The sequence below is a fragment of the Rattus norvegicus genome, chromosome 8 (assembly GCF_036323735.1).
Source record: "Rattus norvegicus strain BN/NHsdMcwi chromosome 8, GRCr8, whole genome shotgun sequence".
In the NCBI taxonomy this organism is placed as follows: Eukaryota; Metazoa; Chordata; class Mammalia; order Rodentia; family Muridae; genus Rattus; species Rattus norvegicus.
Window position 1 is genome coordinate 19863635 of NC_086026.1, and position 13710 is coordinate 19877344.

Consider the following 13710-nt stretch of genomic DNA (forward strand, 5'->3'; position numbering starts at 1 on the left):
CGATCACATGGCTGTGGATACCAGGAGACCAGGACCAATGGTTGTCTTTCACTGAAGGAGAATGCTTAGAGGCAGTGTGAGCTTAAAATAATCCTGTTTGGACCAGGAGCTTTGCAAATAACAAGTCTCAGTCAGCTACAACCTCTGGCCTAGAGCATTTGTTCAGGAACCGGATCTGTGTTCCTCCCCGAGAAAGCTTGACAAACTGTAAGGGCTTCTAGCATTATCTTGAGGCGTTATTATTTGATCACCAAGATAGAGGGCAGATGTGGGAGGGTTCTAGAATGTTGGCTTAACCTCGGGGGAACCAGAAAAATCGGAGGGTGTGGACAGGTGTGCCTGGTTGCTAGGAGAGCAAATTCCTCTATGGGGATTAGTCGGTTTGAAGGTGCTACTTGAGCACAACTCTCTTTTTAACTGTAGTATTAGTGACAACCATCAGGTAGACAACGTACTGAGGCCAGCAGCTGAAGTACTGGCATTTTTCTGTATAACATTAAAGGAACTTAGCTTGTGATGGTGGGGTGTGAGGGAGGACACCTCCCTGATTTGTGGGGCTTTGGTGCTTCCAGAACTCCCATGGAGTCTTCAGACTGTGGTTTCACACATGCTATGATAGCTCTTCCTGTAACAGACATGTGTTGTGGCAATAGCATGTGTTGGAGTTGTTTGTTGTTGACACAAAAGCCACAGATCTCATTTTAAAGAGAAATAAGAGTTTACTCTGGTGCCATTTTGGGTGACCACTGTCTAGGAACACAGACTTAGGTTACCTAAAATCCAGGTTCCAATGTGGAAGCAATTTCACAGAGGTTTAATCGTTGTAAAGAACAGAGAAAGTTATAACTCAAGGCTAGTTTAAAATGCATTGGTGTGTACATCAGTGAGGCAGGTAGACCAAAGTGGGGGAAGCTCAAGATGTTACCTGATTACACTGTTTGTTTTGGATTGGTAGAAGCTAGTTTCCTGCCGATCAATAGATTTTAAAAGGTTTTTATCTATTGTCACAGACGTCGGTTCTGACACAGAGGGCAAGGCATGGCTGCTCTGGAGGGGTAGAACTTAGCACAAGGGAAGGTAATTAGTGTCTGGACCTGCGACTGAAATTCGAACCAGGCAGTCGTCTGCAGATTCCTCTCAGGGATTTTCATGCACATCCAGATGTGGCTGCTCCTGGTGAGTTTTCGTTCCTACCCACTTCCTCGATGAGAACATCTGGATGCCGTGTCCATCCCTTCGTTTTCTTTCCACCTCCCAGTCTGAGTGCAGAGCTTGGGCACAGGAGCGACTCCAGACACATTTGTTAATTACTAACGGCCCTCATCCCTCCTCTGCAAAGATCTTTCACAGATGCTTAGCGTGCGGTCTAACGGGACATTCTCTTTACTACAGTATCAGATGAGACTCGGCAATTTAAAATTGCTTTCGTTTATTCATTTATTGTATCAGTATGTATACACGTGTGGGCATGCGCGTGCCATACACACGGTGGAAGTCAGGGGACAATTTTAGGGAACCTGTTTGCTCCTTGAACATGTGGGTTTGGGGATCAAACTCTGTTCATCAGGCTTCCTCCACTGAGCCATCTCAGTGGCCCAAGGCACCGTAATTTAAAAAAAAAAAAAAAACTAAAGATTCCAAAATCAATGTCATAAAAATCCAATTCTTTAAATCTCACTTGAAGTCGTTTCGCAGGGCTTCGCAGGCAATAAAGATGTGTTTGACATTCCACACACCACGCTACTTCCCTTAAGAAGAATGTTGGCGATTGTTTCCAAAATCAATTTCTTACAAAAGGATGTTGAGGGCCAATGACATATTCTAACTGGAATTAACGTGAGATTTTTTTTCCCCCTCAGATCAAAAAAGTTGCATTCATAAGCATTCAAGAGCCTGCTATAATGAATCTGGGTTTGATGTTAATTCCTTGTTCAGTAAGTTCCTGCCTTGGTTTCATTCACATCCCCTCGGCCCACAGAGGCTGTTTCAAGCTGCACAAAGGACGTTTCTCAGCCAAAGGGCATGGCGGAGAGTGCTCTTCAAACTGGCCCTCATCTGGTGCACACACCCCACTTTCTTCTACTTCTCTCCTGTTCTCACCCCTCCTGCCTTGGGCTCAGCTTCTGGGGTCTCTTGGTCCTCACTGACTCCATGCCTATCCCCTTCCTCACTCTCCAGCCAACGTCACACTTTAACCCATATGTTGTTCAGTTATCCCCCCCTGGCAGTCCTGCTCCCGTTAGGTGGCCACAGTAACATTTCCTTTGGTACTTAAGTGAGTATGCCACTGTGTGTGCGTGCGTGTGTGTGTGTGTGCGTGTGTGTGTGTGTGTGTGTGTGTATGTGTGTGTGTGTGGTGTGTGTGTGTGGTGTGTGTGTGTGTGTGTGTGTGTGTGTGTGTGTGTGTTGGAGAGGACAGAAGAGACTTCCCAGTGTTAGTTCCAACCTCACACTTTCCTCTCTCAGCGAACCTTGTGCCCTCTAAAAAGAATAATAAAGAATAAAGCCCACCTTTTCTGTTCTCAGCTCACCACTCGGCCATTAGGTTTGCTGTCCCTGTTCTACCCAAAATGGACATTACTGGTGGTGGGCAGAGCTAGTAACTATTGAGAACACAGGAGCATGTGGGGACAAGCCTGGTAGGAACCCAAGTGTGTGCCCTTGCAAACAAGTCACTTAAAAGGAGAAAGGAAATAACAGAGAGGGGCCAACTGCATTGGGCCTGCCTGGTGCAGCTCCACACGGGCAAATCAGTGCCAAACAGGCCACTCGCAGACTCCACCCCAGCAACACGAAGATGCCTGTGGGTCAGAGATGCATTTCTTAGTGCTTATAAACATGGAGCTGTTTTCTATCTGACCACTTCAATCATTTGTCAAAATAACCTGTTTATTTACAGAAAGACTGGATTTGTTAAGAGACCATGTAGCATAAGGGCCCCTGAGACACAGGCAAAAGTGACCTAAATGTATACCTTGCCCAACTCTACACCAAGTACTTGGCTCCTCCCATTGGCGTCTGAGAAGTATAATGTACACACGCAGCATACACACACATTGGAGCTCAATCCCATAGCCTCTCTCCCCTCCCCCACTCCATCCTCCCGGTTTGCTGCCACTTTCCTGCTCCTGGTGTGAAGCCACCAGAGAGTAATTACCTCTCTAAGCTCTAGGGAGCCAATTAGCAGAATGAGAGAGAGAGAGAGAGAGAGAGAGAGAGAGAGAGAGAGAGAGAGAGAGACAGAGAGACAGAGAGACAGAGACAGAGAGAGAGAGACAGAGACAGAGACAGAGACAGAGACAGAGACAGACAGAGGGGGGAGAGAGAGACAGAGAGACAAAGACACAGACAGACAGAAAGACAGACAGACAGACAGACAGACAGACAATCCAGAAGGCCCCTAGAGCTTTTAATCAGACCCCTCATTCTGCAGTTTAGGTGGCAGTGCTCAAGGGGTGTGACTCACACAACACACAAGGCACATTACTGTCACTTTAGGTAAGTCCTTCAGAGAGTCTGAACCTGGGCCTCTTCCTCTGTAGGCCACCCCGGAGGCTTGTAATCTCAGCAGTTTCTAGGCACATCCTCAGGGCCAGGGAGGACTCCTTGAGGGTCTTAGCTCAGCCCTCTGTACATCCATACATGGTTAGCTTGAATTAGAGATGAGACTACCAAAACACAGAAAGCTTCTTCAATCATTTGCCCACGAGCAGCAACTAGGGAATGTTGCAAAGCTGGTCTAGGAACCCAGCAATTTCCACCCCCAGAATTCTTAAATCCTAATTATTAAATCCCTTTTAAACGATGCCCATCATGTTATACTTCTTTAAAACAGTTAAGTTTCCTGACTGTCTTGCATCATCTGTAAACACTTAGAGCTGAGTTGGTGAACTCTGTCTGACTCTAGGGCTAGTGTCCCTGCTGGTCTGCATCCTCTGGGCTGGCTGCTCCTGCTTGCCCACAGGAGAGTGGAGTTCAGGCCACAGAGTGTCCAGTCTGCAAAGCTTGGAATAGTCACTCTGGCTCTGGACAGAAATGTGTTCTAAACTGCTCTAGGGCCTTCAGGGATTTGAGTCTGCAAGGCATGGACCTTACAATGGACAGAAATCCTGGGCACACACATCATACTCTGGGATGGTTTCCTGGGGCACTCACGCCATACAACAGAAACTACAACTCAAGAACTTACATAACTTGCCAAGGGTGGCCAAGCCACTGTCTCGGGTTCTGGCTCCCAACGGCAAGCGCCTTCCTGAATGCACCCTGGCACCCTAGCTGTCTTCCTCTAACTGTCAGGGAAGGACTTGGGAACACAAAAGAATCTACCTACTGCCAGCAAGTTCTTCTGGCTTCTGAGAATATCCTTCCAGATGTGCTCACGGAATGAGGGGCATCCAGGGGTAAAAAGGTTACATTTGTGTTCAACTTGAAAGGAACGTTTATGCCTTGAACAAAGCCATGGCAGTCACAGAAAATGCGTTTTGAAATACACAGCAGATTCAGAAGCACTCTTCCTCGTAATAAGCATCCCATAAAACCAGGCTAGTTTTACATGGATTTAATGCAGAAGACATAGGTGAAACAATCCAAACAATTTTAATTACGTAGCTTTATCAAAACATACATACTTCTGGTCTGAAAATACAAGCTTCATAGAAATTGTCTGATCCTGAGATATGGCTCAGTTTTAAGGATTTATTTGAAATACACAATACATGACTGACTTTCCTTTCTTTTTAGATTTTTTTCTGTAATAGATCTTGACATTTAATTTCGGATGTAAAATGCATATGAGAGTACAGAAAATCCCTGCAAAGAAAAGTAGCCAATGTGCTCATGGCTACACATATCCCGCCAACTGCCCGCCAAGCACAAGGCGGCATCTCTTACGTCACACAGTAGAGCCTCAGGCGCCCTCCCCCCACACTTCACAGAAGAGGAATTTTGTGCTCAGGCTCATTCCTCATCCCAGTGCTCCAGGCCGGAAGGCAAAGCTAAGCCAGATTACCAAATCCCAATGTCCACTGTAGATTCCGACAACACTGAGACCCCTGGCCAACATTCCATTGATATTTGTCTTAAAAACAGAATTTTCAAGCTGGGCATCGTGGCACACACCTTTAATCCCAGCCCTAGGAAGCCAGAGGCAGGTGGATCCTCTGGAGTTCAAGGCCAGCCTGGTCTACAAAGAGAGTTCCAGGACTATTACAGAGAAACCCTGTCTGAAAACCAAAGTAAGCAAACAAACGCTCCCCCGCCCCCCGAACTTTTGTTTTCTTTTAATTCTTCAACTGTGGCTCTGCCCACACCTTAACACTTTAATGAGGCAATGTTATTCACAGCTTTTAATTACTCCTTTTTATGGAAGATGGGGACTAGAAGCACCTGGGCCTAAGTAGTTTTGCAAGCTTCTGTGTAATGAAGAATCTTAGATATAAATCTGATATAAGATTCAAATAACTGTCCTGACCCAAAATGGGTAGAACTTGGTATACAGCACGTTGATCTGAGGGTCCTAGTTTAATAACTCGAGGCCTCTAGTCAACCAACTGATTCATGAACAATACTTTGTGTAACCAAAAATCCCTATTCCCCTGCGGCAGTAGTAGAGTGTAGGAGCCCCAAAGAGGAGGCAATTCCTCACACCTTTCTGTACCTTCCTTCCCCTGGGAGCTCAAGGCCAGTATTTGGCACAAGCAGGCATGCCCTGACATCTGTTGAATGTGGAAAATCAATGACTGTTTTCAAGATTAGTCCCACAGCGCAGGGTCCAAGGCACTGGAGTGAATGAGTGTACCTAGGAGCAGAGAGCAACGGGAGGACAAAGGACAGAAACTAACTGTAAGCACAGGTCAGTTCCATTGAACAAAAGCTGGACAGAAACCAAACAACGGTACACAGACACCACAAGCGTGTTGCTTCTGCACATACCCATAGTTCACCGGAATCTTTTAGTGTTCTCTCTGCACAGCACTGCCAACCCTGCTGAAGGACTAACGAAACGTTCCTGTTTAAATTTCAGGTCCATCAGAGACACAGAACAAACAAATTTGTGCACAAGAGGTCACCATTTATGTCCCTTCCATTTGTAAACACTGGCTGGGAAAAGAGAGACGATTGCTTGTGGTTCTTTCATATCTGTATTTTTAACGTTTTCCTGATCCAGTTATGGGACTATAAAGGCGAGAAATAATTCACATTGCAAAGGGATTTTTCATTGATTTCTATGAGATACTCTCACTCCCTTAGGTCCCTGAATTTAGGGTGTCACTTAAATGCAGCTTCTCGGGAGTAGGGTTCTAGTGTGAGGTGAGGTGTCCCCACGAATTCATCTGAATTTCCCTTTGAGGATAATCTCGCCTCTCGTTTCTATTCGCAGGGCTGGGAACACAGCGGCTGGTGAAGGAACTCAATGGCTTCTTATCTTTTCCAGGTTCAGAGGGATTGAGGACTCCAACCACCAAAGAAAACACCACCCGAGGGGACAAGCCTTCCACTATCTCACACCCACTGCCTTTCAAAAACCTGTGGTCTGCTCCTCATTGGTCCAACCAATCATGGAGCAGAGAACAAATCCATCTAAAATTCAGAGGCCACATAGGTCGTGGTAAGGCCTATGGCCAAAGAAAGGTAACAGGGAAGGAAGGGCCTCCTTCTTCACCCAGGACACCATAGCCCTTTAACAGAGAGCCAGCCCACCTCTCTGTAAAAAAGCCATGAGGGCCTGGCAATTTCCCCATCCTTGTGCTAAATAATATTAACTGGTAACTCATCTTCTTCCCATAAAGCAAAATTGGGTATTTAGAAAAACAGTCAAGGAGATGTCATCAATTCACAGCAGAATAGCCTCATCGCTGGAACCAGTCTGCCAAGTTGTGGATACTCTTGGGCTGGTCCCCAGAGGTCTGGACGGCCCTGCATGTCTGGCACCATGGCTCATCCCAGAAAGAAGTGATGTGCACCGCATAGCTCCGACGCCAGTGGAAGTAGCGGCGATAGACAGCCACGTTTCGGTCCAGAAAGAGCAGGTAGGCAGCCAGGGAGGCAGCACTAGGGAAATCATCCACATGGATGAAGGAACCACGAGGCACGAAGCGCTCATAGTTGGCACGATCGGGACCAAGTACCACTGGCACGGCCCCAGCCAGGAAGGCATTCCGCCACAGCTTCTCAGTGATGTAATCCACGTGCTGTGAGTTCTCAAACGCCAGGTAAAACTTGTAGCGGGCCACCGTGTGCAGCAACCCGACGGCTGGCACTGGTTGTCCGGGTCCCGCCCGGCCAAACACGTCCACAGACACGTGCCGCCTCAGCTGATGGTAGTAACGGACCCGTGCCTGGCGCTCGTTCCAGTGGCTCACAACCCAGGCCACCAGTCCCCGCTTGCGGGCCAGCGGGGGGCCCAGACCTGAAGGCTGTTCGGCTGGATGGCTCCTGGGATAGAGGAAGCCATAGGGCACGAAGATATCCGAATCGGTCCGGTAGGATAGTGTCCAATTGAAGAGGTCCTTAGCCAAGCCCCGCAGCCCTGGAGTGTGGGAGGGTGATTCGAAGTTCATCCACACCCACCGCTGACCCGGGGGACGAGAGCCTGTGGTCTCCAGGGCTTCTCTAGCTAGCATCACCGCTCCCTCCTGGTCGTCGAACACGCGTAGCTCCGGAGCCTCATCGGTGCGTTCTTGGGCGCCCCAGGGCGGGGGCCAGTCGGGGGGTCCCTTCACCAGGTCGCGGTGGTGGAACAGCACTGCTTGAGCCTCCCCGTAGGCCGCGCGGTCGGTGAGCAAGCGGCAGCCGCTGATGTTGAAGCGCAGGCTGCAATCGGGGGGAGGCTTGGAGTGGCCGCCGCGCCCCCCAAAGGGTTCCCACCAGAGCAGCACACTCACCGGGCGTTGCGGGGCTGGGGACGCCCAGGGCAGCGGCGGCAGCTGTCCCCAACAGAGGCAGGCAGTCAACGCGGTGCATAGTAGTCCCGCTGCTGCCAGCCCAGAGGAGGTCCGGGGTAATCCCCAGCCTCCGCGCCGTGCGCGTCGCCGGGCCCCTGGGGTCCCCATGCAGCGCCCACGAGTGGTCGCCGCGGCTCGCCACGCGTCCACGGGCCGTGAGGGGCGGCACCGGCTCTCATGCTGTAGCTTTCGCCCGGCCGGGGCCATAGAGGGGGCGGGCGGGGCATCGGCGGGCCCACGGGCGGTGCCTCGCCCCTCCCAAGTCCAGGACGAGGTGAACCGGGCCGGTGGCCCTGGCGCGGCGCCACGCTGGCCTTCCCAGACACTGCTCTCCAAGCCCTGCGGGCCCGGCCTGGGGCGTTTCCTGCTGCGCCTGCGCTGGTTCCCCTGCCCAGCCAAGGATCCTGGGCTCCGAAACTGCGCCCGGATGGCGCCTCACCGGGGGTCGTGGCCTCTTGATGCGTTCGCTGGTCCCGCGACTAGGTGACCTGAGTCCTCGCCTTGCAGAGAGAGTCTTGCACTGGAGACCTGCACCTCGAAGGGGTGGCGGGGTAGGGGTGCGATCCCACTGCAGAACTTAGAGCAGAGTCAGCTTCCTTCCGTATTTCACTGTGCCTGGCCAAGGACGCCCAGGGGAGGGAGGGAGCGAGAAAGGGAGGGGAGCGAGGGAGGGAGGACGCAAGCCCATGAACAGCTGGAGTGTAGTTGGGACCAAACAGGCCAGCTGTGGAGTCAGGCACCGGCCAGGGCAATGTTAAGTGGTCCTAAGAACATTCCAAAAGGTGCTAGTGGGCCCAGGACAGGACAGAAGGCAAATGTGTTCTTTGGGTTATGGAAGCATTCTTTCCTTGACTCTCCACCAAGAGAGAGAGAGGGAGGGAGGGAGGGAGGGAGGGAGGGAGGGAGGGAGGGAGGGAGGGAGGGAGGGGAAGGAGGAAGAGGAGGAGGAGGAAGAGGAGGAAGAGGAAGAAGAGGGGGAGGAAGAGAGGAGGAAGAGGGGGAGGAGCAGGAGGTGGAGGATGAGGAGGAAGAGACGCAGAGAAACAGAGAGACACACACAGAGAAAGACAGAGAAGAGAACACACACAGACACACACAGAGAGGGGGGAGGAGAAGAGAGAGACACAGAGAGAGACAGAGTGAGAGAGGAGAGAGAGAGAAAGAGAGAGGTTTTAAAATTTATTTCACTGAAATAAACTTTACACATGATTTTACCCAATAAGACAATCTAAATCATTTGCTCTAGTCCTCCACATCATGTATTTACAGGCTTTTAAATTTTAGATTTCTTGTACTTTACGTATATGGCTGTTTCCCTGTGTGAGTACTGCATGCATGCTGGTACCCTACAGGTCAGAAGAGGCCATCGGACCCCCGTGATTGTGAGCCACTGAGTGAGTACGAAAACGGAACCTAGGTCTTCTCTGAGAGCAACAAGTGCTCTTAGGCAGTGGGCTATCCATTTTTCTAGCCCCAGATAGCTGATTTCTGAACATGAATATTGAGTAAGGATGACATCTAAGGACTTTTAAATATAAACCAGAAAGGTCACACACAGGCACGTGGAGCCTACTGCCATGGGGATATACATTCTCAGTTCAATTAGTTCTAACCTTAAATGCACTCTGATTTTCATTAAGTAATTTGATGCCTACTGAATGCCTTTTATATAATCCCGAGTTACGTAACTTCTAACGTGAGTCTGATGAAAACCGGATGCACTAATAGGAATGAGGGTACCTGCCCCCTCACGATTGCTAACAGCATTCCTTGTACTACAGGGCTGAGGATGCAGAAACCAATGGATGATCCTTGTGTCTCATTCTGCTTTTTGCTGAGTAGTTGAGAATCACTATTTTTCTTTCTTTCTTTCTTTCTTTTCTTTCTTTCTTTCTTTTTTTTTTTTTTTCCAGAGCTAGGGACCAAACCCAGGGCCTTGCGCTTGCTAGGCAAGCGCTCTACCACTGAGCTAAATCCCCAACCCAAGGATCACTATTTTTAAGCACTTAAATAATGTCTGATTCCAGGAAGGTTATACGGAAGACTTGGGACTATAAAATGATGAATCAGATACCTTCGTGCCCAAGTAAAGGCTGTGTCAATTCTCTACATTTGTCCCAGAGACAAACCAGGCATCCACGTCTGTAGTCACTTGGGAAGGTTTGGCCCAGAGCTAGATGATCACTTCCTGGGCTAGACCCTCTCTTATTAAGTTACTCAGATGTTATTAGGTGGAAATCTAAAGCGCGGGGGGGGGGGGAGCTGATTGAAAGTGAGGAGGCAGTTTTGAAAACAGTTGTAGATTCCTACTGTGAAGCCTACAGTTGGTATCCAGATATGAGATATTAGGGAGAACCTGCCAGGCCCCTCTTACCCTCAGCACACAAAATACACCTGGATTTGCCTCTCTGGCACATTTTCATTGGTTTGTTCTAACTCTTAAAAATGTTTATTACATTTTTGTTCATTTACTTTGTGTGTGTGCAGGGGAAGGGATGCTCGAGTACCATGGCGTGTGGTGGCGATCAGAGGACAGCTTGTAGAAATGTCGACTTCTGCCATGTGGGTCCTGGGAGATCAAGAGTAGGATTGAAGAAGCTCTGTGTTTTCTGGTCACACAACACATCCACTCAGTGTTCAAGTGGGGACTCCTTGGAGAGCTACACATACTCTGTTTAGACTCCTCTGTCCAGTAGTTTTCTCTTCCCGACATTTTACAGTGTCTTGAGGGTGTTGCTTTTTAATTGAAAAAGAAGTGAAATGAAAAATGAATTTCAAAAAATTTTGTTTGAAAACAGAAGTTTCAGTATTTCCCCACTGTTTTTGTTTGAGTCTTGCCGAGTAGCCCAGGCTGCCCTTGAACTGACGTGTAGCTGGATGCTGACCTTGACTTCGTGATCTCCTGACTTCACTTCCTAAATCCTGGGATTAGAGGCATGCACCACTAGTCGTTGTCGCTCAATTTGGGGTTTTATTAACGTAAGAACTAACAGGCACAAACGTCGTGTTTCAATCAAACGGAGTGCAGTGGCCTTCCCTTGTATACAACAGACAGTTGAGAGGGAAGGGGTCACTGAAGGCTGGGGAGAGGCCTCTGGAATGATAAGGAAAAGCTAACAGGAGGGAAGAAGGAGCTAAGATGTCTGTCCAGGTGTTTATCCGGCCTGGAGGCAAGAAAGTGACACCATTAGAGTCATATTTTAAAAAAAGCGTATTTGTCATAGAAGTCTAGTCACTGTCTTACAGCTGAGCGTGTGTGCGTGTTGCTTAGATAAATGTAATCATTGCGAGCATCTATCTGATCTGGGGTTTTGTTTTTATTTTGAAATGGGAGCTTTTGTTTACGAGTTCATTGAAAACTAAAAACTGTTTCTGGGGGAAAAAAGAGTCATATTTGAAAATGAACTTTTGTCATAAGTGGGGTGAATGTATGGACTTAGGCTCCTGAAAAGCTGGCCTGCTCCTGAGTGAAGGCTTTAGTGAACAGATGTGTTAGCTAAGAGAACACAGCGTTTGCTCCAGACGTTCTTTCATAATGTCCTAGAAAGGGCAGTGTGCCATCAGAAAGGATGAGCTGGGTGAAGCTGGAGTAGAGAGGAGCAGGCAGGCCTGGGGTGGGGGGAAGGAGGAGTTGTGAGAACGTGGCCTGTCCCTTTAGACAGACCCCAAAGCCTGAAGAGCCAGGCCACACCTCTCTGAAGCGCTCTCTGGAAGAGTGAAGCTTTGGGTTCATGATCTTTCTCACTAGGCCATATTGGATTCCATCATGCTGTGATGTGAAGCCGCCTTCCCCCTCCCCAAACGCATAAAAAGTCTGCCATAGCACCACACCATCCATCCAGCAGTGGTCATTGTCTCTGTGCCTCCCACTGGTGAGCAGAATGAATAACTGCTCTTACTTTTTTTTTTTTTGGTTCTTTTTTTTTTTCCGGAGCTGGGGACCGAACCCAGGGCCTTGCGCTTCCTAGGTAAGCGCTCTACCACTAAGCTAAATCCCCAGCCCCTAAAACCTACTTTTAACAAGAGTTCTCAAATGCTTCGATCCCCTTCTAGCCCACTGTCCAAAAGTAGGGGAGACAAGTAGGACAAGGGGATGTGGACCTGTTTATAAGTAGTTCTTTGAGGTGATTCCTATCCCTGTTCATCAGGATGCCAGCAGTCCAGTTCAGTAGTGTCAGGATACCAAACACAAATCAGCAGCAGTGGCAGGATCCAGCAGAAACAGCCAGGCCTCTGCCAAATAGGCACGAGTCAGTGAGAGAGACCAGAACTAACTGTAATTCCAGGGGAAGCCATGCCTCTCTCAACAAAGTGAAGTTCAGCGAAGATGTGAGACCAACAGAGTGTTACAGGGCTAGCTATGCAAGCACACCATCACTGCCCATTGAGTCCTGTTTGTACTCTCTCTCAACATCACATGTCCTCCCACGGATCTCACCTCAGCTAAACACCGTGTGAGTCTGCATTACATGACATAAGCAGAAGCTTCCACTTCATGCTCTTAGTGCAGCACTGAAATTATCTGTCACTATCTGTTCCCTATGAGAAAGTGACTGGATATCAAAAGACTGTGACTACAGGTACTGCTTACTGTGACCTTAAGACACCTCATGGACTTTCGGTGGAAAACAGTAGACATGTCCGTGTTCACCAGAATTCAAACTCCATCCAATTAGGTCACTAAGGTTGATGTATCCTGGACCTGCTGTACCTTCACACAGTAATAGCCAGGGAGGTGTGGATTGGTTTTGGAACCTTTTCAAGACTGAAGAGATAGAAATTACCCCCATCTAAATTTCATGGGATGAAAATGGGAAGAAAGTAGTTCCTTGAAAAACAATGTGAAGTTGCTGCTACCTAAAGCAGAGTGAGGGATGTGAGTTGAGCAAAAATGTGGCCTCTTCCCATAAGAAAGCAGATAATGTTAGAAGATGGAGAGGCTGGGCTAAGCTCTCCATCTCCTTGAGGATCATTCTGATTCAGTAATGAGGAGGGATTTTTCTAGCAGTCTCCTAGTTTCCCAGAACATTGCTCAGGGGGAATCAGTTTTCAAGTCTGCGTGAAGAAAACAGCCAGGCCAGCTGTAAATGAAGGGCGTTTGCATGCTGAGGTTGGTGGAGAAAAATGCTCTATAACTCATGTGCCAATGGTCAGGTGGAGGAAATCAATCCACAGTATGATTGCACAGGCTGTCTGTTCTCCTCCAGTTTCGTACATACAGGCTCTGTGGGGAAAGGAGACAGGACAACTGAATTCCCAAATTCAAACTCATTCTTTATTCTTCCTCCAGGAAAATAGTTCATTTGACTTTTCTATTAGTTTTTGCTTTATGAGGTGTGGTCCCATAGAGCCCAGGCAGCTCAAATTTATTGGGTCACCAAGGCTGATTCTCCTGCCTCAACTCCATGTGCTGGGGTTACAGGTGTATGCCACCATGCCTGGCTGGAGACAATTTGAACCAATACCACACCAGTTCTACCTAAGACTACCTTGGTGTTACTCACCAGAGAGAGCTGGTGTTTCCTAAGGGAAGGCCCAGAACATGTTCTGATAGCCTCAGTCTGTGAGGGTCTAGCTGCTGTCAAGGGGCCTGTTTTTTTTTTTTTTTTTTTGGTTGGATATAAGGTTTCTGGAGCTGAATGCACACTTCTCAGATGTACATTCAGTTGCTTTCCTAGAAGAGAGGAAGAGGCAGTTCAAAGTCCAGTTTTATGTTAGGAGTTATGTGCTTGTGCTAAAGGGGAAGGGCCAGTGAGCAGGTGTGGCA

At 48.5% G+C, this 13710-nt stretch overlaps 1 protein-coding gene and 1 long non-coding RNA gene across 2 annotated transcripts; one reads left to right on the top strand and one right to left on the bottom strand.

The window, feature by feature from the left end:
- Positions 1 to 4543: 4543 nt before the first annotated feature.
- Positions 4544 to 8505, bottom strand: Fut4 (fucosyltransferase 4). The gene has a single exon (NM_022219.3). It carries the CDS (start codon positions 8148 to 8150, stop codon positions 6849 to 6851), a length of 1302 nt encoding a protein of 433 aa, NP_071555.3. The 5' UTR covers positions 8151 to 8505; the 3' UTR covers positions 4544 to 6848.
- Positions 8506 to 8887: 382 nt separating this feature from the next.
- LOC120094082 (uncharacterized) lies at positions 8888 to 11236 on the top strand. The gene is made up of 2 exons (XR_005487968.2): positions 8888 to 9337; positions 10431 to 11236. It is a non-coding gene; the product is annotated as an uncharacterized LOC120094082 (long non-coding RNA).
- Positions 11237 to 13710: the final 2474 nt, after the last annotated feature.

Excerpts from the sequence above, each read along its gene's own strand:
- Fut4 (NM_022219.3), bottom strand. The coding sequence starts at position 8,150 with ATGGCCCCGGCCGGGCGAAAGCTACAGCATGAGAGCCGGTGCCGCCCC.